Here is a 25,923-nt window from a genome sequence, read left to right as displayed (position 1 = left end):
GTGCCACAGCTGCCCAGCTGGTCAGTAGGGCACAGCTCCAGGCATCTGAGGCCAGCACCTCTGCGTGCACCCAAAGGTGTGGTGGGTGCTCCGGCCGATGGGGCAGCTGCCCTCGCGTTAGTCTGTGTTCCGAGGTCGCGTCCCAGGGGGCTTTTCCTACCACGGACTTTTCTAGGAAGCCTAGAAAACTGTCACTTCCTCCTTATTTAATGACTTTGGAAACGTGTGTTCTCTCTTACCGTTTATCATTCCCTGTTTTTCCGTGATGCTCCGGGATCCTTTGCTCCAGCCTCGTTTTCACAGATGACGCCAGTGAGTTTCCACGTCATCTGAACATGAGTTCTCTGGAACTTTTGTGGGACCGTTTGTGATGTGGGAAGACAAAGGCCCTGTGGGGGGTCTGTGCCGAGCAAGCCCAGGTGAGCTTTCGGTGCACGTCCTCACCACTCCCTGTGCCCACAGGTGGTGGCCGAGCACCCAGACGCCTCCGGGGAGGAGATCGAAGAGCTGCTGGGGTCCCAGTGGAACATGCTCAGCGAGAAGCAGAAAGCCCGCTACAACACCAAGTTTGCCGTCCTGGCCACGGCCCCGTCTGGAGAAGACGCCGGTAAAGGCCTGGGTGTGGCCAGTGAGCATGGCCGGGGACTGTGGGTGTGCCTGCGCCCCGGCTCTGCGCCCCGGTGCTGCGGGGGTCACAGAGGCGCCTCCGCGGCTGCGTGTCCTCACTCAGTGTCCTTAAACTGTCCCCTGCGGGCCTCTCACTCATATGCTCGAGTGGACCAGCTGGGTCGGACTTCAGGTCCGTGTCCTGGGGAGCCTGTGCCTGGGGCCCAGGGCCTGGCCTCCCATGTGGGTGTCCTCTGACCTTTCCTCAGCCTTTAGTGTGAAACCCAGACGTGCTCCCCACTTCAGGCAGAGGAGAGAACGTGTAACGTGTCACCTGCATGCATGGACACGTGAGAAACAGACTTAAACAATGTTTATTGATTGATGTTTAGAGCGGGGAGAGGAGTGAGAAAGAGGGAGAGGAACGTCGATGTGAGAGAGAAACATGGACCGCTTGCCTCTCAAAGGCGCCGCCCTATCTGAGGACTGGATGCACAGCCTGGGCACGTGCCCTGACCGGGAATTGAACCAGCGACCTTTCGCTTTGTGGGATGACACCCAACCCACTCAGCCACACCAGTTGGGGCGAAAAACTGACTTTTTAAATCTAAAAACAAGTGTGACATAGTTTGGGCATCCATTTAAAAAAAAGCCCTGGCCAGTATGGTAGGAGCGTCGTCCCGTACACCGAAATGTGGCCAGTCTGACTCCCTGCCAGGGCACGTGCCTGGTTGCTGGTTCCATCCCCAGTCGGGAGCGTATTTGGGAGGCAACCAACTGATGTTTCTCTCTTCAGTGTTTCTCTCTTTCTCCATTTCCCTTCCTCTAAAATCAATATACATTTTAAAAAATAAAATTCTCCGTCTTTCCAGGTTCCTTACTGAAGAGTTCTGGAGAGGCGGGTGGAAAGTGTGTCCAGAGTGCCCTTGGGGGAGGGCGAGGCCTGTGGTGTGGTGACTGAGTGCATGTCCCTGTGGGCCCTCTGCGCGTGCGCTCCCAGCGGCCTTCCTGTCCTGGTTTGGGGGGCGTTTGGGAACCGTGTGAGCTTTCCGAGTGTATTAGTACTGACTGCAGTTCACTTGTGCAGTGTTTGCTGCAAATGCTCCGGTCCAGAGTAGCGAGGGTGCTGAGGACCTGGGCGTTTTCTCCCCGCGGCGGGGTCGGGCTGACTCTGGGGCCGACCAGGCGCACGGCTCAGCCCGCAGCCCAGTTACAAGCGCGTCAGGCTTCCTGAAGCTGGACTCTGCTTCCCCGTGAGGAGTGAGGCTTGAGTGGGATTGTGCCGCATTGTGTCATTTTGGACGGTCAGCGCGTACTTAACTTCGTAGACAGGAGGGGAAGGTCAGTTCCCCTTCCCCCAACCCTGTGTGCGTGAAGTGTGTGCTTGTACCTGCAGGCGCTTTAGCCGGCCCGTCGTCTCGGCGTAGGAGTTCAGAGCCCTGTTGACGTTTCTGTGAGAAATGGAGGCCACCTTGTCCATTAAGGGAGGGAGGCATTCAGCAGGCTGCTGCGGCCGCTGAGCGGGTCCTGCTGCCCACAGCCCCTAGCCCCTGCCTGATGGTCCGGCGGCAGCCCACGTTCTGTGGCCGCGGTCGGGGACTGGCAGCCGGTGAGGCCAGCACCCCGTCCCAGCGGTGGGCACTGCCGGAGGGACACTGTGGCTGGCTGTGTGCTCTGTCCCACCCAGGCGTCCGCTTCCAGGGCAGCGCTGTCCTCCCAGGGGAGGTTAGACCGGTCTAGGCACCAGCCCTGGACCAGACGGAGAGCCTGAGTTTGTGTCACAGTGAACGCTGGTATGGGCCAGGCCGCCGTTGCTCTGTGTGTGTGGACCCCTGGGCTCTGGGGCCCTTGGTCTTCCTGGGTCACCTGAGGCCCAGGGAAGTGGGGTGCACAGCCCGAACTTGGTACTCAGGATGCTTCTTTAAGGAAATGTATAAAACATAGCAAATTGTATTTATTTATTTATTTATTTTAAAATTAATTTTTAAAAGACAAATTAAAAAAAGATTTTATCTGTCTATTTTTAGAGAGGCCGGGGAGAAAGGAGGAGAGAAACATTGATGAGCGGTACATACATTAATAGGTTGCCTCACACGCCCCCAACTGGAGACCTGGCCCCCAACCCAGGCCTGTGCCCTGAGTGGGAATTGAACTGATGACCCTTTTGTTTGCAGGGCAGACTCAGCTCACTGAGCCGCACCGGCCAGGGCTCAGGTTGCATATTTTTTAAAGTATAACTTAAATTGACTAGTTTTCGAATATTATTAGTAAGTAAAGTATTTTTTGAAAATACTGGATTATATTCAAACTTAATGCGGTTAATACATTAAAATATACTTACAGCAAATACCAATCTGATATTCTCTAGATTAGATGAAGGCTCCCCAGAATCTGATGTCACCAAATGCAGAGACGGGGTCTGTACTGTTTGGCCCCTGAAGCCAGCAGGAGGGCGGGGGGCCGGCCCTGCGCTGAGCCTGCCGGTGGCTGCTGGTGCGGCGTGGCCCGTGGGGGCTGTTCACGGAAGCGTGCGTGTCCCACCCCCAGGTCACTCAAATGGGAAGAAAAGGACCCAGCCAAGGAGGACACAGGACACCGCAGGGGGCACTGAGGCGGAGGACGTGCCCAGGAAAAGGCTCAGGACGGACAAGCACGGTCTTCGGAAGGTAATGACATCCGGTTGGCCTGGCTGGGGGCCCTCGTGCTGTGTGACCTGTGGTGCTGCCGTGGTCCCCGACTCCCCATTGGGACGGGTGGGACAGGAGGCAGTCCTCCCGCTGTCCCCACCCTGAGGGGCTTGCCTAGCTCACGGCACCTCGGAGAAGGCCGCTGCAGAGAGCGGTTCGTCCCTCCCAGGGCCTTCACCCCAGACTCCCGAGCTTGGCTGTCAGACTTTGCCAGTCTGAACGGCGCTGGCCACACAGACCCCACGGGTGGCCTAGGGCTTGTGACTCGGTGCGAGAATCGCAAGTGACGTGGCGGCACCGGCATCCACGAGAGGGGAGTGGTGTCCTGCAGTGTGCCGGTGACTGGTGCTGCTGGACACCGGCCCTGGGGGGCTGTGCCGGCCTGTGGGCTGCGACCGAGGTGGCGGCGCAGGAGCTTCAAGTGCCTCCTGCGCCTTGCAGTTCTGGCGTGTTCCACCCCTTGTCTGGGGCAGAGTTTGCCCGGGTCCTGCAGGAGAGGGGTGCCGGCCAAGGCCACGTGGCCACGGAAGCCCAGGTCGCCGCTGCCCCGAGGTGCTCATGACAAGGGCGGGTGCGCCCTCTGGGCGCTTCGTGGCGTGGCCGTTCATCTGAACCTGGCCTTGGCAGACGGCAGCGTGGGCAGAGGGCGCCCGTGGACTCGGGCCCTGCGGCGCTCGCAGTTGCTGAGGGCTGGCGGGACTGGACGGGACGGGATGGGTCTGGGAGTGGAGCGGACCTTTTTCTAATGGAGAGGGCGCTGCTCCTTTTCATTTCGCTCTACTTTGAAGAACGGCAGATGGGTGTCATGTGCTGCTCACGTGTGCGCAGGTGGCCACAGTGCCACCGTCTTGTCTAAACCCACCACCTGTGCGGCTCAGGGGCGGCCGGTCCTGCCCCATGTCCCTGACCTGCAGGCAGCAGTTGCAAGCCCCTGTCAGGCACGTGGCGGTGGCCGGCAGTGAGCTCAGTCCCCGGGCACCCCTGCTGGCAGCCCTTGGCTGCCGTGGTGGCTGTGAAGTGTCCGTGAGTGACGCGCCCAAACAAGGGTCCTGACGTGGAAATCCCGAACTTTATACCAGGTGGCTCAGCATGTTTAGTCACGGGTCATTCAGGGATGCACGCATGGCGCACCGTGGTGTCTGCGGCTCTGTTTGTGCTGACGTCGGCACGAGCTTCACCTGGCGTGGACGCCCAGAGAAGGGCTCTGTCCTCTCGTCCACACGCCCCTTGAATCCAGGGGAACGGGTGGGTGGCGTGCTGCAAGACGCCCACTGGCCAGGTCAGGCTTGGCGGGGCCCTGGCCGTGTGGGGGCAGCGGGGGCTGCGCTGGGCCTCCGTGCGGCTGGGCCGTGGGGGACCTGCCCGCAAGTTTCCCGTGGGGGGTGGGGCGTTTCTGTGCACAGCTTGTCCGCAGCCTGTGTGTTCACGTTGGCATGTTGTGGCCTTTCCTTCTTCCTCTTTAATCTTCCTATTTATTTAGTTTGTTTATTTTTAAACAACAGAGAGAGACCGTCGCTGACAAACTGTCCCGAGCAGGCTCCTGCAAGGCTGTGGAGGCGGCCTGCTCCCTGAAGAGCCAGGCAGGTAATTCAGCTGCGCCTCCTGCGGGCTCCTGGCAGGTGTCCTGGGCTGGGGCGGGGCCTTTGGAGGCCTCGGGTCCTGGGGGAGGCTGGACGCGTGCCAGGCAGCTCTGTGCACCTGGAGGGCAGCCCGTCACCCTCAACTCTTCCGACAACTCAGCTGCGCTTTATTGGAGTCACTCTGCGGCCGACGCCTGCGGGGCTTTGTTGTCTTCAGAGCAGATGTAGGCCGTGGCTGGCCTCTCAGCTGGTTAGAGCGTTGCCCCCACAGGCCTCGGTTGTGGGGTCGATCCCCCGTCAGGGCACAGACAAGAACCAACCAACGGATGCCGAGAGACGTGGAGCAGCAGGCCGCTGTGTCTATCTATCTCTGAAGTCAGTAAATAAGTCAATGAGTGGTGCTGGCCGAGGGTTCAGCCCGGAGACGCCCAGGCCCTCCCGTGATGGCACCAGCCACTGCTCTCAGCTCCCGCTCCCCAGCGTCAGGCCCTCCTGTGCGAGCCGGGCGCCAGCGCTGATGCGTTGCTTCTGTCTCGCGTGCTGAAAAGACGAGCTTAAGTGTGTGTGAAAAGGAGCTGTCGGGGCAGTGAGAGGCAGACTCCTGAGCTAGTTTCCAATGGGTCTGTCTGGTCAGTTATGGAAGGAAGCGTCCAGCTCCAGCCCTTAGGTGGGGAGGAAATCAGGATTCAGGAAGAGGAGGTGCAGGCTGGTTGCAGCTCTGGTTCCCCTTTGGCGCCTGCGCTGCTGTGCTGGTTTTTAACAATCAGTTAAACAGACTCTTGAATAAAGAGGTTCGTGAACAGTGTGAACACTGAGCGGGTGTTTAATGATCCAGAGGGATGGTTGCTTTTCAGGCTGACAGTGGGGTGGTGGGACACTCAGGTCGTGGGCTTCAGAGATGCCTGCAAGCCTGTTGGTGGGGGAGCGAAAGTCTGGGTTTTGCGCCAGAGACCTTGTGGGGCTGTGCAGCCAGTGGGGCGGGGGTGGGGGTGGGGGGAGGGGCAGCGCAGCTCGTGGTACAGTGTGTCCGCCTTCGTTTGCACTCAGATCTTCCCGTGGCAAGTACAGGAGCCGTTGGCACGGCGCAGGGGGGCTGTCTCCTGAACCTCGTTCACTGCAGCAGCAAAGGGACCGAGGGCTTGAAACTCGAGCTTTACTTTGTGAACCCAAATTACTTTGCAGCGACGAAGCACCTGTCTGATGCATGCAAGCCCCTGAAGAAGCGAAACCGGGCGTCCACAGCAGCGTCTTCGGCTCTCGCGTTTAGCAAGAGCTCATCTCCTTCTGCGTCCTTAACTGAGAACGAGGTAAAGTAGTGGTGACCCCGCCGGCGTGCGTTCTCACGGAGGCCCGTGCTGCGCCCCGGTCAGACTTCTCCGCGTGGTCCTGGCGCTCTCCAGGAGTGCAGGCGAGCTCCCGGTCCTCCAGACTGTGTGAACGCCAGGACGTGGAAAGAAGTCCCTATCTTAGTCTGTTGGAGCGCTTGAGAAACAAGGACTCGCACACAGTGTGTGTGTAAGTGTACGTGGCCGTGCTGTGGGGCTGAGCAGTCAGCGGTCCCTGAAACCGGTGTCCCGGCGTGGCACCGCCGGGGCTGGCTGCGGCATCGTGCGGTCACTCAGGGGACGAGGGGCGGGACACACGCTCTTGCGATTCCTGTGGCTCCTGGACTAAGGCTCTCGGAGGGACGTGGCGGGGGGTCTGTGGCACTCTGCTCCTGTAGACTCTGGCACACACTTAGCTGCCTGGGCCCGGAACTGAGTCCTGGCCACCGTGGCAACGACCCCAACTCTGGGCTCGCACAGCACGCGCGGCTGTGACTGTCATGTTGTCACGGCACCTAGACTTCATCAGCAGATCTCAAGTCCTGACCACAGAACAAGAAATGGCCTCAGGATGCAGATACGGCACTTTTTTGTCCAGAGGGAGTTTGGGACTCTGGCCTCCGTGACCTCCGAGGAGCCAATCTCCAGTTTTAACCCCTTGTTGTCTGTCCCCTGTGACTCCATTTTCCCACGGCTGACAGGAGCCCTGCTTCTGGAGTGCTCATGAGCAGGTGCTAGCCTTTGGCTTTTTTAGCACAGAGGCAGGGAGCGGACAGACCCTGTACCCTTTTGAGTCAGAGCATGGCACTTCGGCCCTGGCTCTGCCACTGTCCCCAGTGGGACAGGTGCCCCGCGCTCTGCCGGCCGCAGTTCTTCCTCCCATTAGGTAAGGGACGGGCCTGCCGTGGGTGAGGGGTCTTCAGTTGCCAAGGTCAGAGGGGCCTGAGCTCGCTGTCCGGGTCCTCTGGGGGTGCTTCCTCCACCATGGGGAGCAGCTTGCGTGCGGGATGGGGGCTTTCTGACCGCCAGCCTGTGCAGGTGACGCCGGGCGCACTGGGAAGGCAGTGAGCCTGCCTCACCGAGCCCCAGGAACTCACCGAGCCATGAAAGGCGCACCCTCTGCAAAACGGTTTTTGTTTTTTCCTTGTCCTAAAAAACTCAATGGAAAGGTGGTCTGCAATTCTAAAAAATACTGAAAATAAAAGGTTTCAGTTCCTAGACCCTGTTGCTTAAGCTGGCTCTTCAGTGGTTCTTTCTCTGGCACCATCATCCTCAGGGGCAAGGACTCAGTGAGCTTCCCTGCTGGCCTGTCAGATGCAGTCGGGAGGAGAACATGGGGGCTGCTCTGAGCCGGGAGTGGAGGAGGGCAGCGCGCCTGGGGCTGGCGTGTGGGCGCGGCGACGCGTGGTTAGAGCAGCCCTGGCGCCTGACGCTGTTGTCACCAGGGTGAGCTGGACCTTGGCGGTGTGGACACTCGTTCTGAACTTGGGAAGCATTTTCTGATCGTTAGACTTGGAAGGCTGTCAGCTCTTCCCCTGGGGAGGTGGGCAAGGGGTTCGATAGGGTTGCAGCGCGTGCTCCATGCTCCTCCGTGCGCTGGTGGGGCGGCGTGCGGGCCGCTGTGCAGCCTGCCCCTGATGGAGGGCCCGTGCACCCGGCCTCCCTGTGGCCGCCCTCTGTCAGGGTTCCTTTCCCAGAGGGGTGCTCTTCCCGAAAACCCCTGAGGTGAGCGGGGGGCCGTCTGGGCCTGTTGGGGTGGCGCGTTCCCAGCATCTGCTGCACAGAGGGCCCTCGAGCGTGGGGGCGGTGGCGGGGCCCCCGAGCGATGGTGTGAGCCCCCCGCGGCCGCTGGCGGAGCTTGTGGCTGCAGACGTGCCGTCTGGGGCTTCAGACCGGCCCTCACTGGGGCCACGTGCCCTTTGCATGTTTTTCCTTTTCGTCACCTTTGATCCAAATGAGGAAACAAATAGGGTTAGAACTCCAAGACGTTTGAGGTCGCGTTGTGGTTTAAACCCTTCTCAGAAAGGCCCTGAACGAAGTCTGTGTTGGCGCCCGCACGGAGCAGCTGCCCGGCGCAGACCGCGCGCGGGCTGGGACGATGCGCTCGCACGGCCAGGCCTTGGAGGAAAGGGTGCGACCTGGGTGCTCTGTGACGCCCTTTCTTATCCCTCAGTGGGGCAGAGCCTCCCTGTTCCCGCCTTGGCTGGTCACAGCGTTTGTGGGAGGTCAGCGCAGTCACCTGGACTGGACCCCGCTGCCCCGTGCCGCACGCGACACAGAGGCTCCCCAGGAGGCCTGCAGCGGGCGGCCCGCCGGTGGCACATGGAGGCCGCCCCTCGCGGCCACTGTGGCAGAGGGGTGACCTCTGTTTTTATTGGCGTTACCACAGACGTACGAGGAAGAAAGCATAACTCAGTGTGAGACGAAGGTAAGCCGCCTCCTCAGGGCTGTTGCGCCGGCCCCTTCATCCCGTGTAGGGACACCGCTGGCCCAGGCGTGCCTGTAGGCGTCCCGCAAAAGGTTCCTCTTGGTGGGCTGTCATGGGCCTGTGACAGGGCTGCCCCACGGAGGGGCCAGTCTCACCAGAGCTCGCCCTGTCCTCCAGCCCATCACTTGCCGGAGCCTTGGGCAGGTGCCAGCGCGTGCGCCTTCAGCAGCAGAGCAGACGGCGCACTTGGGGAGGCGCCCCCTGCTGGCCCGGGCTGTCGCCGGCAGGGCTGTGTCCGGTCCCGTGGATGCTCGGCTGTTTCTTACACAGGTGGCAGGGAGGGTGTGGTTGTCTTTTTTTTTACTCAACAGTTTTACTGGGACACTAGGTACAGTGAATTTGTAGAAAAAATACCATTTTCGGTGTTGTCATGGACCACCACGTCCTGGTGCACTGACCCCCGCTCGGGCCCCAGCTCCTGCTAGCTGCCACACCCCACGTCTCCGTCCCCAGGGCCGCTGGGGTCACGCCGCAGGGTTGCGTGTTGGCGTGCTGAGGACAAGGCTTCACGTGTCCTCAGCTCACAGAGGCAGGAGGGGCGCTGTCCACACCCCACGCGGCAGCAGCATGCTGGCAGCTCCCGGCAGACTCTCCGACGTGTTTTACTTGCCGTGGGAGCTCTGACACTTGTATTCTGAGCCATCTCCTCACGTAACGTGCGCAGATCCCCACAGGCACCCGGCCCCTTGAAAGGACTCAGTGCTTTGCTCTGTGACAATATTGTTATAACGGCAAAATGACAAAATCACCATCATTCTGTTCTTGTCCAAAATAACCCAGTTTTGTGGGCATGAAAGCAGTCCTGCCTGCGCCCTGCACGTGGGGGCGGGGACCCTGCAGTGGCGGGCCCGGCAGTCCGGGTGACACCACCAGGCCCTGGGCGGCAGCGGAAGGCGGGGCTCTGCCCAGTCACAGGGACGTGCGCAGCCCAGCAGGAACGTGTGACTCAGAGAGCGGGTCGCTGACCCAGGGGACATGAACAGCAGTGTGCAGGTGGCCCTGGCTGAGCACGCGCCACCCAGAGGAAAGTCCCTCGCGAGGCCTGTGGCAAGAACTGAGGGCTGCACTTGAAACCGTAGCTCGGTGCTTGCAGACGGTGGCCGGCCAGCCGCCCGCGAGTGGCATGTGCTCTCCTCCCCATCAGGAAGAGGGAAGGGACCCTCAGGGAGACTGGTGTGTCCACAGAGCAGTGGGGAGTTAGCATCAGTTGAGGGCATGGGGGTGCGTGCAGGTGTGCGCCAGTTCTTAGCTGGGGGAGCGTCGTGCCCTGGGGACGGGAAGGTGCCTGGGCCGGCAGAGGCCGGTGTGCTGAGGACGCTGCGGTGAGGGACAGTCACACCGCCCAGGGCAGAGCTGGCCTCCCCGGAGGCCCCGTGGCTTCTGGCGGGCACTGGGGGCTCTGCTCTGAGAGCCACGTGTCCCCCGCTGAGTGACCGCAGGCGCGTCTCCCGTCCTCAGCGAGTCCCCGCAGCGCAGCTGCGTTCTGGCCCTGAGTCGCTTGAGCTGCCTGTTGCTGAGACGAACCCTCTACAGGGATTCCGTGTGGGGCCGTTGCAGGCATGCGCTCCATGCGCCGCACGTGTGCAGCTGGGGGCGGCCGTGAGGGAACTCTCCTTTGGAATGGGGGGCATTTGTAGGGTCTGCACTGCAGCTGCTCTAAAAATGCAGGCCCCGCCCCGGCGCGGAGTGGCACCTTAATGACCCGAGTGCAGGTGGCAGTGGCGGGCAGGCCGTGATCCCACCGCTGCCGGCACGCCACCTCCCGAGGGCCTTGCACAGAGCAGCCATGCAGGTGGCCTGTCCCTGCAAGTGTAGGGGCGTCGGTCGGTCACGGCCACTCTGCCCGGGATGGAGAGGGTGCTCCTAGAAGCCAACGGGAGACCCGAGGGCAGGGGTGGCCCCGGCTCCCCAGGGCCTGACCCCGTGGTTCGATGGAGTCGGGGGCGTTACAGCCGAGCGCACCAAGGACAGGTTGGTAGGAGCTGTGCGACGGGGACGCCAGGGACGGGCCCTGAGCTGCTCGCCCAGGACAGGGCCTGAGGCAGTGAGGACGGCAGAGCAGAGACAGCGCGTGCCCGGGGGGTGGGGGCTGGCACCCGGCAGTCTGTCGTGCGAGCGTCCTGAGAGGAGGAGGCTGTCAGCTGGCATCTAGTTCCAAACTCCAGACGGGGCCTGCATGGGTGCCGACAAGGGGGTAACAGGCCGGGAGGGGGCACTGGGCCCGCGGCGGCCGCAGACCGGTCGGGCATGTTGACTGGGAGCGGTAGTGCCGCATGTTTTAAGTGGCAGACAGCCCTGCGCTCCCGGGTCCCACGCGGACCCCCTCTGGGAGGGCCGGCGGGAACTGGGGCCGCCGCAGCGGGCGGGTTGGCCCGGTCTCTTTCTCGCGTGCGCCTCGGCCCTGTTCCCTAGCACCTCCGCAGCAGTGCCGGCTGGGCGGCCGCCCCTGGGCTTGGTGTGCAGCTGCCGCTCGTGTCTTGGAAACTCATGGTTTCTTGGCCTCAGTGTGAAAAGCCTGCCCCCAGGGGACGCGCGGCTGAGGCTACTGCGGGCCTTTGAGGAGGGGCTCCCGGTCACAGTCTCGCTAGAGGAACTGAAGTGTCGCTGTCTTATCAGGAAAGAGTTCTCAGAAGCCCTCAAACTTGTTAGTGGTGTCTAAGGTCTTTTTAAAGAAGGGGGCTGAGTCCTCTGTGTTTTGGGGCGCCGGTCTGTGAAGCCGATGTGGATCCGGTGTAGTGTCTGTGCCGCCTGAGCGAGGAGTCTGCAGGGGACGGGGACAGCGACCGCGCCGCAGGTGGCAGGTCCTGTGTGGTGCCCCTCTGCTCCTCGTGCTGTCTGGCGGGGCAGGCTCCCTGCTACACCTTTGTACCTGGGTGCTTGCATGTCGGGCCCACGTGTGCGCCTTTTTCTGGTCTGCGTGTCGCCGGGTCACTACCTGCCCCTGGTCAGCGTGTACTTGGAGGCGCGCTAACCGTGGAGGCACAGCGGCCGTGCAGACCCGGCTGAGGGGGCTGCTCTCAGGTCCGCCCTCCCAGCCTGCTCCTGCCGAGCATGCAGTGGGTTGACAGGATGAACTTAAAGAGTCGAGTCATCTGTGCCAAGGGCTGGCCTGGGTCTGTGGCCTCGCAGGCACATCCTGGGCTTGGGGACCGCGTGGCGCCAGGACGAGCAGGGACGTGGCCGAGACGGGAGGGCCTCCGGGGTCCCGCTCTGTGCCATCTCGAGGGGTTGCTTTAATAAAAACTGTCAGGAACTGTATGTAGCACCCTGGGTTATGAATGACCTACTTAAACGCAGTTTCCCCCACTCGGCTCTTTCACCGGGACATCACCTTGGACGACCTATTTGAGGTTAGTCTGTAATTTAAGTCGGTGAACTCTGCTGAGCATAGGGTCCTCGTCTGTAACCCCAAAATGTGGTGTGAAAGGACTTCCAGGAGCTCTTTGCAAAAGCCTAACTTTGACATGGAAATGGCGTTGGTTTATAGAAATACTTATTGTTCCAGGTCTGTGATTGTATTTCAAAAATGATGTAGTATGCAACTTGAGAAGGGATTTGTTTTGTTGAAAAACAAAAAAGTCACTGTGTGTTGCACGGTGCCAGGCGGCCCAGGGGTCTGCCCTCCCGGTGTGGCAGGGGGCCTGGGGGAGCCGCCTGTTCCCCGCACGGACGCGGTGCCGCTGGGAGCCGGCCCAAGTGCGGTCGCCTCGCATCTCGGTCGTGGGTGTCACGGAGGCTGCACCCGGCCGTCAAGGAAGGCGTTTTCAGGCCAGTCGGCAGTGACCGGCCGCACTCTGAGCAGAGAGCAGGGTCAGCGTTTCAGGGACCAGGCGGGGCAGGGACCAGGGCCGCGGTGGGGACGGTGCTGACCGTCTGCGTCCGCTCAGTTACTCCGTTTCCTTTTCCCAAATGCCTCCTGCTGGATACGGAATAGCCCGTAGATGTCGTGGGTGAGAGTGGGGCTGTGTTGGGGCCGTACAGGTGACGGTCGCTTTCCCAAACGCATCTCCAAGTAAGTACTGTCACCTGGTGCACGTGGTGCCTGTGGCCTGAGTGAAGGGCCGCCTACGTGCCGGGGCCGGGCTGGGCTGTCGGTCGAGCCACGTGCGGGCGGTGGGGCGACGCGGGGGGGGGGGGGGGGGGCAGGCCGCCTGCTCCGCGTCATGGCTGTGCTGCTGTCAGGCCTGCTCTCTGTATGTGTCCCGCCCGCCGGCCACGGGCCGCCTGTGTGTCCTGAACAGTGATGTTCCCCTCGAAACCTGTACCCATGTCTGTTTCCTCAAAGCACTGTCAATGTCGCGGCTGCCTGCACGTGCGGACGTGCTCTGTAACCTCCAATAAAAGGTGCTGTTCCTTCCTTTGACCCGGACTGGTCTGTGTCTTCTGTCTTTCTCTCCATGTGTTTTTCTTTTAGCTTCTGCGTCGGTTCCAGCCACACTGCGGGAGGACCGTGGGTGGGGGTTAGGCACCGGGCGGTCTTCCGTGGAGCCCCCATGAAGGCCCTCCCTTTGGGTCTGGTGGCTCCGTCAGGGGGCCACCCTCAGGGTCTCCTGTGCCCCACAGTCTGTGACTGTCTGAAGGGCCTGTGACATTAGAGTTGGAGCACAGAGCCTTCCTGCAGGGGCCTTGCCTCTACGTATTAGTATTCGGGAGTGAGGAGGGGAGGTGGCAGGAGGGGCGGGGCCCCGATACCCCAGCCCCCCGCCCCAGGCAGCCTCACGGTGACCAGCTTGACTGTGGGAGGCCCTGTAACTCAGGGTTTGTTCACGCTGCTGTTTCCATCTTCCTGGGAAACGTGAGGAAATCGTCTAAAAGGCCGCTCTCTCTTCAGGCCGTGTTATTATGAGGTGTGTCAGACATAGAAGAGTACCGAGGCGGAGCGGGTCACACCGTCCACCCCCGCCGCAGACACCGGCCAGAGCCGTGGGGCCCTCCAGAAACGCCAGCCCCTTTCACCCCGATGTTCTAAGTCAGCCAGACCCCATGTTTATTGGCTGTTTTCTTCTGCTCCCTGTAGTTTCAGTGAGGGGCACTGGAAACAGCTCGCGGAGACGGCGGGGGGCTGGCGCCTGCCTGGTGGTCTGCGCTCTTTGTTTTTGTGTCTGAGTTTTGCACAAGGCCCGACTCCCATCCCTCACCTCGCGTTGGGTGCCCCGCGGGCCTGTGACACAGCGCCTTGTGGTTACTGAGTGGACAGGAGGTGGATGCGTTTACTCTGTGGAAGAATTCAGTGAGCAACATCTACTGAACACCAGACAAATGCTGAACGTGTTTTTAGTTGTTTTTTAAAAAAGTCTCAAGTTGATATATAAGAAAGTTATCCAATGAAAGATTTATTGATTTCTACTTGAAAATTCACTGTTGCCGGTCCATTGAGGGGAATGCGGGGAGAGGATGTGGCCTGGGAGAGGGGCCACCTGCCGGCCCCCGAGGTCACAGGCAGCTGCCACTTTCTGGCTGGGGAGGCGGGAGGCGGGAGGCGGGAGGCGGGCGAGCAGGGCCAGTGGCTGCCTGGCCGGCGCTCCAGTGCACGACCTGCTTCCGAAACGCGGAGTCTGTGGCTCAGCAGCCGTTGAGGAGCGGGCTCCCGGCACGAATGCTCACGCCTTGACTGCGCTTTGGTTCTTTCAGAAGTTCATTGGGTATAAATGTGTTTCTCTTACTTGAAGGTAGTTAGACTGTGACCAGTTGGGTAAGAAAGGTCAGGAGTCTCCATCCCAAAGATGAGAGCACACTGGGTTTTCAGAGAAGTTACTTTGTTCTTAAGGAACACGAAGGGAATGTTAACTCTTCCACACTTGTGTATATGTACGTGTCTGTGTCTCCACATGTGCTAAATATCACGCGAAGTGAAGTCCATTTCTGAATTTCCACCCAGCTTATCAGCACGCTGCGTCATCAGAAAAGCCAGCTGGAGAGCTGGCAATGCGTGTGGCCCCGTGTGCGTGTGGCCTCGTGTGTGTGCATGTGGCCCCGTGTGCGTGTGGCCCTGTGTGTGCATGTGGGCCCGTGTGCGCACGCGCGGCTGCCCCGGCGGGCCTGGCCCTGGAGCTCCTGAGACTAGTGAACTGTCCCCCCGCCCCCCACAGGTCTCGGACGGCCCGGGGGACGAGCCCTTGGAGTCCCCGGACGAAAGTGCCGATGAAACTCAGACCGAAGCATCTGTCTCGTCCAAAAAGTCAGAGCGGGGCGTGGCTGCCAAGAAGGAGCACGTGTGCCAGGTGAGGGGTGCTTCCTGGTGGCCTCCGGGGTGGGGTCTGGCCGCAGCCCCGCCTCTCGCCTCCTGGGCTTGCCGCCAGCTACCGCTGGGCTGAGTGTGCTTTTCGCCCGTTCCCTCCCCCGTGAGACGTGTCACATGTGACCCTCGTGCCTGGGAGTGTGGAGAGGCTGGTGGGAGGAGGCGAGGGGCTGCGGGGTGTCTGGTTTTCCCGCGGGCACGGGCCAGGGGTGCTCGCCGCACCCGTCATGGCGGTGTCTGGAGCCATGCCCGTCCCCGTGGTCCTCTCCTCTCAGGCCTCATCTTGCGCCTCCCCAGCGGGTTTTTTGGGCTCTTGATCCTGATGGGGCCATTGCTGTTACCAAGGGATCCCTGTCTATACCCCGTTGCCCGGGGTTCCCCCGACACCAGGGGTTGTGTGCAGGTGGCCTCTGGGTGTGTGTCCCCTGTCCCGTGGGGCTCAGCCATGCCGCCCCCTGCAGGTGTGCGAGAAGTCCGGCAGCCTCCTGCTCTGCGAGGGCCCTTGCTGCGGGGCCTTCCACCTCGCCTGCCTCGGGCTGTCCCGGCCGCCGGAAGGGAGGTTTGCCTGCGGCGAGTGTACTTCAGGCAAGTGCTGTCCCAGCTCTGGGGCCACCAGGCTGGTCCCCAGGCCACCGTCCTGTCACATTCCCTCCCAGCCTCCCTTCACCCCCAGGGCTGGGCCACCTTCACGGGTTCCATCAGGTGGTGGGTGTGGCTACTTTTCAAGAAAGAAGGAGTGTCCCTTGGAATTAGCCCCATGTGAGGTGACTGGCAGAGTGACATCCTGTGGGCGGCGTGAGCCTTGCTCTGTGGGAGGCAGCTGTGGACGCTGGGTCGCAGGAGCGCGGCCCTGCACCGAGCTGCAGTGTGGCTCTGAGCGCGGGCTCGGCCCTGTCAGCTTCCGCAGCGCAGCCGGGGGGCCTGCGGAAGTTACAGTGTGGCGGCCGGCCTGGCACACCTCTGCCCGCCGGGCTCCTGCCTCTCCTGGAATACACCTTGGTCAGGAGATGCGGTCTCCTGGGGGCTCCCCGGTCACGGCAGCCACGGGACACCTCACTTTGGGGGCAAGTCCCCTCAGTGGCTCTTCATGTGGCCGGTGGCCGCTCTCAGTGGGCGAGGGAAAGCCTCCTCCCAGGAGTCCCCGCTCCTTCCTGCTTCTGGCTCCCAGAGTGGCCACCCACCTGGCTGCCAGTCACTTCGCTCTCCTCCGGGCGAGGCTGGAGCTGTGACCGCAGCACCGTCACCCCGGTGGCTGGAGTTGGAAGCCAGTGTGAATGGCTCCACGCAGGGGTGGAGGCGGCGCCCCGGCAGCCTGGGGTCCCCCAGGGGTTCATGGTTCGGGGACCGCAGCTAACCCCGCTCTTCATCCCCCCTCGTCCCCCTCCGTCGCCCCTCCTTAGGGATCCACGCATGCTTCGTGTGTAAGGAGCGCCATGCGGACCTGAAGCGCTGTGTCGTGCCTCAGTGCGGGAAGTTCTACCACGAGGCCTGCGTGCGGGAGCTGCCCCTGACTGTGTTCGAGAGCCGGGGCTTCCGCTGCCCCCTGCACAGCTGCGTGAGCTGCCACGCTCCCGGCCCCTCGCACCCACGCCCTGCGAAAGGTACGCGCCGGCAGGGCTGTGTGTGGTCCGGGGCACTGGCGGGCTTGGTGGCTGTCGGCGCATCACCAGAGGTCCTTGTGTCTGCCACTGACCCGCGCAGGTTGGGTGAGGGTTTTCTTAAGGGACCTGCCCCCCGCCCCCTACCTCTTCGGTCTCCCTTCTTCCTGCCCTAAGTGTCATCTTTAGATCCTTAATGAGAGATTAAGAGTGGGACCTTTGAACCCTTCTCACAGATTCTGTTAATTTTTATTCCACTGACCCGTCATACCCCCCAAAAAAAGACTTTAAAGCAGAGTCGTATCTTGTTATTGTAGGTTAGGTGTGTGGCGTTGAGGAGGGCAGGTGACCTCTGCCTCTTGACCCCAGTGGCTGTCAGCCGGGGCCGATGGTGCCCCCAAGGGACCTGTGGCCTGTCTGGGTATCGGGGGGGGGGGGGACATGGACTGGCATCTGGTGGGTGGACGCACAGGCCCACGGTGCCCGGGCCATGGACCCTGACCGCAAAGGACGGCACGTGAGGGGCCATTTACTCGGCGGCTTTTGAACCTCTGCCTCGTGGAAATGTGCCTGTGCTGCTATTAAACATGCCGACCCTCCTCATCCCGTTCTCCATCAGGACTCCGTTCACTTCAGCCCTGCTCCCCGGGCCAGGCCCTCAGCCTCTCTCTCCGTTCAGGTAAAATGATGCGCTGTGTCCGCTGCCCTGTCGCCTATCACGGAGGAGATGCCTGCCTGGCAGCGGGCTGCTTGGTGCTGGCCTCCCACAGCATTGTCTGCCCGGGGCACTTCACCGCCCGCAAGGGGAAGCGGCATCACACCCACGTCAACGTGAGCTGGTGCTTCGTGTGCTCCAAAGGTGAGGCTGGGGCCCGCGTCCACACGGCCTGCCGCCGCCGGGGGTCGACGGGGCTGGTCCTCACGGCATTGCGCGCACACAGCTCCTCCGTTCTCTCCAGGTGCCCACGCAGAAGCCGGCGCTTGGTCGTTAGTGCGTGCCCACGCAGTACTTCCGTGTGCTCACGTGTGGCACACTGCGATCCTCCTGAGTTATCCGTGGTCACTTCATGGCGGGGTGGTGGGTCAGTGGCGGCCTCGCGTCTGCTTCTGCGTCACGGTGCATTTGACTGGTTCCCAGCGGCTGTCTAGGGCTACACGTGCTAGAGCTGGGACGCGCAGTGGCGGGGGCGGGCCGCCGCGCGTGGCTACTGAGCCCCGCCCTCCTCCGCAGGGGGCAGCCTTCTGTGCTGTGAGTCCTGCCCGGCTGCCTTCCACCCAGACTGCCTGAGCATCGAGATGCCGGACGGCAGCTGGTTCTGTAACGACTGCCGGGCCGGGAAGAAGCTGCGCTACCAGGACATTGTTTGGGTCAAACTTGGCAACTACAGGTGTGAGAACTAGACTCCTATGCTCCTGTCTTCCTTGTTCAAACGTGTTCTTTTACTTTACAGTACTTACAACATTGAAATGACTGTCACTCTCTCTGAAGAGTCTGTGAATCCTGTTTTTAATATTTATAATAGATGGTGGCCGGCAGAAGTTTGCCATCCCAAAAATGTTCCCCCAAATATTCAGAAAATGAAGCACGAGGTTGGAGAATTCCCTGTGTTTTTCTTTGGGTCTAAAGATTATTACTGGACGCATCAGGCTCGAGTGTTCCCGTACATGGAGGGGGACCGGGGCAGCCGCTACCAGGGGGTCAGAGGGATCGGAAGAGTCTTCAAAAACGGTACGGACCTTTCCAGGTGCAGTAAGACAGTGGGCGCGGTGCTAACCCCGGTTTCCACTTACTGAGAATGTGGCTTCTGTAGCTTCGCTTTAAATGACGAAGAAGCGCGTCAGCCGATTTGCTGAGGCACCAAACCGGGCAGGCGCTCTGCCGCTTCATGCCACTGGTTTGCGGTTCGCTTCAGTGTGTGGGACGTTAAGTGCTGATGGGCAGGGGTCCCCTTGAGCTCACGTCACGTGAGGTGGGGACGACGGGGAGCTGAGCTGCTGTCTATGCCCTGAACACGCCCTGGGCATCAGGTGTGGGCAGGTGCCCGGACGCTCTGCCCGGTTCCCCAGCACAGCAGGCAGTGTCTCCAGGTGACGCAGCAGGAGAGGGCCACGGCCCCCGGGCTGCAGGCGGCGCACTCACGCGGGGCGGGCCGAGTGCACGGTGGCTGCAGAGCCGTGGGCGTCCCCGAGCAGGGGACCTCTGTCCTCCGGTTCTCGGGTCTGAGCAAGGATGGTAGGCGTCAGGAGAGATGCTGAAATTGCAAGGGTGCCAGGTGTGCCGAGTGACCTGGACTGTGGCCCGGTCAGCTTTCACGTCTGATTCCTGGCGCTGGAGTCCCGTGGAGCCCTGACTGGTGACCACCGTCCAGGGTGCGGCTGTCACACCCGCCCCCCACAGAGCCTGGCCCTGGCAAGCTGGCGTCAGGCCAGCCGGGGGTCCTTGGAGCTCTGCGGTGGTGAGCACGTCACACCGCCCTTCTGCGGCTCTGCTCGCACTGCAGCTTCGTGCGGACTGGCAGGGCGCCTGGCAGCGTGTGGCGGGAGGGTGGGGAGGGGCGAGAGTGCAGAGCTCCCGGCAGGCGTGTTCCGTCTCTGAACCCCTTTGCTTGTCTTCACTTGGCTCTTCAGCGCTGCAGGAAGCCGAGGCTCGTTTTTGTGAAATCAAACTTCAGAGGGAAGCCAGGGAGACACAGGAGAGTGAGCGAAGACCCCCGCCCTACAAGCACATCAAGGTGAAGGTCGCCGGCCGCTGCTGTGGCAGTGGGGCCGCCGTGCGCAGGGGGCGGGGCGGGGGGGTTCTGCGCGAGCTTCTCTTAGGAGAAGGTACAGGCAGAGGGCAGGCGCTGCTGCCTCCAGCGTGTGTCCTTGTACTTGGTGACTGGGTGGTTGCCGGGCCAGCAGGTCGCAGTTTTGCCTGACAGCCAGCGGGGGCTGAATGGCCACCTGAGCCAGGCTGCCTGGACTGAGAGGCGGCTGGCTGAGCCAAACCCGGAGCACACTGTCCCCGAGCACGGGAGACAGCAGGGAGCAGGGGTGGTCAGCCCGGGCCAGTGCCCGGCCGGAGCCTCTAAGACAAAACAGTCTGCCCACCTCCAGGGGTGTGGCGAGCAGGAAGGACAGGAGCCCCTGCAGGTGGCCCTGCCATCTGCCCCAGGGAGCCTGGGCTCGGCGGGACACGCCGCGTGTCATTCGGCTGTGCTCACTGAGCGTGCCCCCAGGGCCAGGTGGCCACGGGACATGTGTGCGGGCCGCCCTGCATCTGGCCACGGGCTCCATCTTGCTCCTGCTGTCAGTGTCTCGGGCAGAGGCAGTGTCCCCTACACTGCGCCCCCTTTGGGGGGGTTACTGGAGCCATCGCGGGGTCGGAGCCGGGAACCCAGGCGCCCGACACCATCCCCACGCTGCGAGCTCTGTCCCACTTTGGTTTCTTCCGTGGTTTTCTGCTGCTGCTTTCTTGTTGGGTTGCTCTCATTCCGTTAATAATATGCTGGGGCCACGCGCACACGGGCTGTGCCCTGGGCCCACCTCCGGCCCCTGGGTGGGTGCCCGTGGGTGCTCAGTACGGAGGGCCTGATGGCTGTGAGGAGAGCGGGTTGGTCAGGGTGGCCGGGCACCCCTCATGCTGAGCCTGTGTGTCTCGCCCTGTCCCGCCGGCCCGCGGGGTCAAGGGTCGGCCTCCCGGCGGGCGCGGGCGCGGGCACTGCCGTTGTGCGTAGGGGCGTGGGGGTTGGGGTCGGGCTGCACTTCTGCACCTGCGCAAGGGCGTCGTGACAAGTGTGTGGGCTGCAGGACACCCCCCTGCCCCCCGAGTCCGCTGCTGGGCCTCCGAAGGGCACAGACCTGGGAGGCAGGCGGGGCGGGGCGGGGCCTGCGGAGCGGCCCCTCGGGTGTGGGCTGAGGCAGCTCACCTGTCCCCGCAGGTGAACAAGCCGTACGGGAAAGTGCAGATCCACACGGCCGACATTTCTGAGATCCCCAAGTGTAACTGCAAGCCCACGGACGAGAACCCCTGTGGCATCGACTCGGAGTGCCTGAACCGCATGCTCATGTTCGAGTGCCACCCGCAGGTGTGCCCGGCTGGCGGCTTCTGCCAGAACCAGTGCTTCAGCAAGCGCCAGTACCCCGAGACCAAGGTCATCAGGACGGACGGCAAAGGCTGGGGCCTGGTGGCCAAGAGGGACATCCGCAAGGTCTGCCCTCCCGCTCAGGACCCGCGGGTCCACCGGCTCCCTGGGGTTACTTGTTCTGCGTCTGCCCGCGTGAAAAATGGTGTTTGACAGCGTTTGCGTTACTAGAGCTGTAACACGTTACCAGAGCGCTGTCTATTGAAGTGAAGCTCTCACAGGCCTTTAGAACACGCCTTCAGCGGAACCTGGGCAGTTGCTTTGGGGAAGCAAGAGAGAGGCAGGGCCCAGTTCCTTCAGCGCTCAGCCCGGGGGGCGGCTCTGCGGGGGGGCAGCCCTGCGTGCCTGCCCCCTGTCACCGGGGCCGCCTCTGACCCGCAGGGGGAGTTTGTGAACGAGTATGTGGGTGAGCTGATCGATGAGGAGGAGTGCATGGCCAGGATCAGGCGTGCCCACGAGAACGACATCACGCACTTCTACATGCTCACCATAGACAAGGTAACCGCGCGCCCCCCTGCCCTGCGTGTCCCTCCGCGGTGACTTTGTGTCACACATGAGCAGGGTCCTCTGGTGGTTCCTCGGGGCTCTGTGTGCCCCGTGGGTCCTGAGGAATGTGTTGACGCTTTTCCTCAGCCTCAGAGAGGAGACAGGGCAGGGACACAGCCCCGCCCCGGGGCACAGGTCAGCAAACAGTTTGAACAAAGGTCTGCCAGTGGGGTCAGCGTTCCCAGAAGACCATCTGTTTACCAGCAGGGGGACGCAGTCAGGTCTCCGACGCATGCCTGGCAGCTGCGGGCCCTTCCCGGCCACCCCCGAGGGAGCAGATGTACACTCCCCACACTGTTCCTTCCCTCTTGGGGCTGGTAAGGGACGCTATTTTATTAGAAACTGAAATCCTAACCGTGTTTCAGAGTCTAAACTACTTGTGTTGTGAAAAGTGCCCCAAAGCTAATGGAAGACACAGATGGGTCCTGGAGGTGCTCGTGTGCCAGGACTCCTGGCCGAAGCACACGTGGGAGGTGGGATTGACAGCTGGGGAGCAAACTGCATACGGCGGGGCGAGACCTCCGCGGGCAGACCTGTCGGGGAGGGGGCTTGGGCTCTGGAAGGAGTCTGAGATAATAAGACCACACCTGAAGGAAAATGTTGAATAAGTGTATGACAGAGAGTTCAGACCAGAGGTTTAGAGACACAGAAACACAGACATTGGGCCGGTTAGTACAGCCACAGTGGGGCCGCAGCACCATGAGGCAGAGAGCAGGACACACGGAGGACCAAAGTGTCCAGCTGATGGACAGACAGTGATGCCATTTCGGGTCAAGAGAGGAGACCTCTTAGGGCGTACATATGTCTTCCCAGACGCCAGTTCATTGTCGTTTCAGCTACAACATGAACTGTGTTCAGTGCCCCTGGCCGGGCAGCCCCACAGCTGGTGCAGAGCCTGGTGGCACGACCGGCCCACACTGCATCCTGAGCGCTGAGGGGCGGACGGGCCTCTGTGAGTCTAGCCCAAGCCCATCTGGGTGCCGGGCAGCAGGCAGGGACAGTCCCAGCCTGTCCACATGCGCCGGCGCTGCCTGCCTGGGGCAGCGGCTACACCTCCCTACACTCAGAGCCACCCCGATGGACGGACTGCAAGCTGGGACCGTGCAGGAGACAGGTCTCCACATAGGGGTGGGAGGTCTATGAAGCCAGGAGCTGGTAAAACAGTTGCTTAAAACTGAGACGCCTCTGAGTGAGGAGAGGCACCGCGAGGTTGTGTAACATGCTCCTGATGCTCAGAAGACATACAAACCAAGACATCTGAAAACCTCTGCAAAAGAGCCCAAGTGACGACCGGGGCGGCCAGGGTGGCCGGCAGCCTCAGAAGTCGCGGGGAGTGGCAGGCGAGTGGGCGTCCCTCCGCTCACGTCGGACTCTCCTGCTGCTGCGGACGGGTTAGGCTGCCACGCGCTGCGCGGGGGGTGGCAGATGGCCGCGCCGGGGAGCCTCTTAGGGCTGCGACCTCCGCATTTATTTGTCGCCGTCACAAACATGACTTTACGTTCACTCATGGCTGATTCTTGCTGGGGCTTTGTTTTCAGTACCGGCCGCCCCAGAGCCGGGACCCCTCTCCATGGCGAGGCTGTGGTTCGGCTGCTTTTCCTTGTGGCCGGGTGGGTGCGTCCCCTTGGGATTTTGCCGCAGCCCGTGTGGCACTATCGCGGGCAGGACCCTGCGTCCTAGCAGGAGGCGCCTAGCTCGCACCCTGCACTGCTCCCGTCTGGCCTCTGTCCTCTGTCCTCGGCGACAGTAGGACCCTGTGTCCTGGCTGTGTTTCCTCAGCTGCTCACAAATGTGGGCGTCTCCCTCCTCTCGTCTGGCTGGGTCTGTGCTTTGAGAGCCGTGCTATGTCCTGCGCCCATTGCGTGACTGGGCTGGTCTCGTTCCTCTCCAGGGTGTGAGGTTTGGGTGCTCTGGGTGTTGACCCTCAGGGTCCTGGCTCCCATTTGTCATCCGACGGGTGGCATTGGGGACCACTGGCTCCCGCCTAAGGCTCCCCAGGGCCCGGTCCTGTCCACGTGGTCCTGACCTGCCCTCTAGGAGCGACAGAAACTGGACTGGATTGGGGGTGTCCTGTCTCAGGGGACTCAGGAGACCACGGTTCCCAGTGCGACACCAGCTGTCCGGTGCCTCTCATGCTGGGGAAAGTCCCTTGGAGAGATGCCGGGCGGCTGACCCGTGTGCCCCCTGCAGGACCGCATCATTGACGCTGGCCCCAAAGGCAACTATTCCCGCTTCATGAACCACAGCTGCCAGCCCAACTGCGAGACCCTCAAGTGGACCGTGAACGGCGACACCCGCGTGGGCCTGTTCGCTGTGTGTGACATCCCTGCAGGTACAGCGCCTGGCTGAGAGGCTGGGACCAGAGGCTCTGGGGAGGCAGCTGGTGACATGCACAGTCTGTGTTGTCGGGTCTGCTCTGGGAGCCCACTGGCCCGGCTGTGGGTGGCAGTGTCGTGTGGGGACGACGGGCATCCCTGGTGGCCTCAGGAAAGCTCTCCTCACTGTTCGGGTTATGAGACGGTGGTGTCTCCATGTGGCTTCCCCAGGGACAGAGCTGACTTTTAACTACAACCTTGACTGTCTGGGCAACGAGAAAACCGTGTGCCGGTGTGGAGCCTCCAACTGCAGCGGCTTCCTCGGGGACCGACCGAAGGTAAAGTCCCCGCCCCCCAGCACGTCACTAGAAGTGGCTTCTGCCAAGCTGACTCGTTGCCAGGACAGGCAGGGCGTGGGCGTAGCTGGCGCTGAGGCCCTGCACCGCAGGCTGGCCGTGGCCTCTCCGGGTCCCTCAGGGCGTCAGTGTCCTGGGGCTGCCCAGCGGCACCTCTGAGCGGGAACTCAAACAGCAGAACCCTGTGTCAGACAGTCCGGAGGCCAGAAACCCACCGTCAGTGTGGGTGGCGTTAGCACCTGAGGCTCCTGGGGAGAAGCTGGTCCGTGGCTGCAGCTTCGGGGTCACTGCCGTCCCGGTGTCCAGTCCCTGCCACCGTCGTCACATGGCCTCTCCCCTCTCCTCTCCATATAAGGACACCCCCCCCCCCCCAGTCAGATTGGGTCATTGGCTGTCCTGCTGCCCTGTGACCTCACCCTGACTCAGTGGCTCCTGCTGTGAGTGACCTTGTCACCATGCGAAGCCATGTTCTGAGGCCGCAGGAAGGACATGCAGTTGGGACACACGGGCATCCGCCACGGACTCATGGCTCCTCTCGCTCCCCACTTCCCGGCGCCCCTCGCTCGCGGGAGCCCGTCCTCGGGCCGCTGTGAGGGGCATGTGCCTGCTTGCTCTCCGAGGCTCTCACCTCGAGTGAGTGGGGAGTCGCCTGTGAGCACGTCCCCTCCCCGCGCGCTGTGGGGACTCTCTGTCCTTCTGACACCAGGTCTCCAGGCCCCTCCGTTCCCGATGGCTGCTCGTGTCCACGCTGCTCTCCCGCGTGACTGTGCTTCGTTCTCCATTCCAGACCTCCACGGCGCCCTCTGCAGAGGACAAAAGCAAGAAGCCCAGGAAGAAGAGCAGGCGGCGCAGACCCCGAGGGGACGGGAGGCCGGTGTCGGACGACGAGTGCTTCCGCTGCGGCGACGGCGGCCAGCTGGTGCTGTGCGACCGCAAGGCCTGCACCAAGGCCTACCACCTGGCCTGCCTGGGCCTGGGCAAGCGGCCCTTCGGTGCGTGTGGGTCCGCGGGGCGGGGGCACGGGGGTGGGGCCGGGGCGGCCACAGAGCAGCAAAACCCAGGGGCCATCACCCAGACAGGAGAGCCAGACGCAGTAAAAGGGAAAGTTAAACGTGTCTGTAAAAAAGTGCGTGTTTGGAGGACAGCAGGTGCGAGGCCAGACTGACAGACGGATGTGGGGGAGAGGCGTCTGTGGTGGGGCGGCTGTGGCGGGGCCCTCGGCAGGGACTCCACTGCAGGGCAGGGCCGGGGGCGTGGGCCGGGTGGAGGCGACGGCGCAGGCAGCGCCGAGGCGCTGGGTCTGGGCGCTTGGGGGGGTGGGGGCGCCCCGGTGACCTGCCCCCTCATTGCAGGCAAGTGGGTGTGCCCCTGGCATCACTGCGACGTGTGCGGGAAGCCTTCAGCCCTGTTCTGCCACTTCTGCCCCAACTCCTTCTGCAAGGAGCACCAGGACGGGACGGCCTTCAGCCTCACCCAGGACGGGCGGCCCTACTGCAGCGAGCATGACGCGGGGACCGAGGCCGTGGCGAGCACCAAGGCCGAGAAGCCCTTTGCAGAGCCCGCGAAGCCCAAGGGGAAGAGGAGGAGGCGGCGGTGCTGGCGCAGGGTCACGGAAGGCAAATAGCGCCGGGGGCCCGGCCCAGGCCAGCGCAGGACAGGGACCGTGATCAGTGACCGTCGCACTGGCCTCTTCCGGAGGGAGCACCTTCCCCCACTGAGCCATCCGCAGTGCCCGCTGCGTCTGCACTGACACCGCTGCCGGTCTGGGCGCGCCTTAGCGCACCGCATGCCGCCACACTTGAATTGCTGAGGACAGCAAGGTGCCCGCCCACTGATTTTTAGCTTCAACTTATGCTTGAAAATTGGCACGTGAAATATTTTTATCTCACCCAGAACGTGTAGAGTAGTGTTTTTCTGAAGGGTCACCATGGTCTCTTCAATGTCAGTGTTCCTCGGCCCACTCACCCGCCATCCTCACTCAGGAGGGGCCTGGCTTGGCCCTGGGGGCCTCTGACTCTGAACTCCTTGGAAACCGTGATGTTGACCATTATTTTTGCTTT

The 25,923-nt window shown here is 62.2% G+C and overlaps 1 protein-coding gene and 1 non-coding gene across 2 annotated transcripts in view; both read left to right on the top strand.

The window, feature by feature from the left end:
* Nucleotides 1-25,798, top strand: part of NSD2 (nuclear receptor binding SET domain protein 2) — a 51,425-nt gene extending 25,627 nt beyond the window's left edge. The window contains exons 6-22 of the mRNA XM_090267168.1: nucleotides 463-607; nucleotides 3,154-3,272; nucleotides 4,796-4,877; nucleotides 6,056-6,180; nucleotides 14,776-14,907; nucleotides 15,386-15,509; nucleotides 16,325-16,525; nucleotides 17,202-17,381; nucleotides 17,754-17,910; nucleotides 18,046-18,251; nucleotides 19,151-19,254; nucleotides 20,443-20,712; nucleotides 21,028-21,144; nucleotides 23,383-23,524; nucleotides 23,739-23,845; nucleotides 24,651-24,855; nucleotides 25,216-25,798. Of these exons, the coding sequence (XP_090123294.1) occupies nucleotides 463-607; nucleotides 3,154-3,272; nucleotides 4,796-4,877; nucleotides 6,056-6,180; nucleotides 14,776-14,907; nucleotides 15,386-15,509; nucleotides 16,325-16,525; nucleotides 17,202-17,381; nucleotides 17,754-17,910; nucleotides 18,046-18,251; nucleotides 19,151-19,254; nucleotides 20,443-20,712; nucleotides 21,028-21,144; nucleotides 23,383-23,524; nucleotides 23,739-23,845; nucleotides 24,651-24,855; nucleotides 25,216-25,487 (2,688 nt within the window). The 3' untranslated portion in view covers nucleotides 25,488-25,798. The remainder of the gene's footprint in view (nucleotides 1-462; nucleotides 608-3,153; nucleotides 3,273-4,795; nucleotides 4,878-6,055; nucleotides 6,181-14,775; nucleotides 14,908-15,385; nucleotides 15,510-16,324; nucleotides 16,526-17,201; nucleotides 17,382-17,753; nucleotides 17,911-18,045; nucleotides 18,252-19,150; nucleotides 19,255-20,442; nucleotides 20,713-21,027; nucleotides 21,145-23,382; nucleotides 23,525-23,738; nucleotides 23,846-24,650; nucleotides 24,856-25,215) is intronic.
* Nucleotides 23,180-23,304, top strand: LOC150020430 (small Cajal body-specific RNA 23). The gene has a single exon (XR_016509528.1).
* Nucleotides 25,799-25,923: the final 125 nt, after the last annotated feature.

Source organism: Furipterus horrens, unplaced genomic scaffold (genome assembly GCF_987537825.1).
Source record: "Furipterus horrens unplaced genomic scaffold, mFurHor1.1.pri manual_scaffold_2, whole genome shotgun sequence".
Lineage (NCBI taxonomy): Eukaryota > Metazoa > Chordata > Mammalia > Chiroptera > Furipteridae > Furipterus > Furipterus horrens.
The sequence above is the reverse complement of the archived record's forward strand: the minus strand, read 5'-3'. Positions and strand labels throughout refer to the sequence as shown.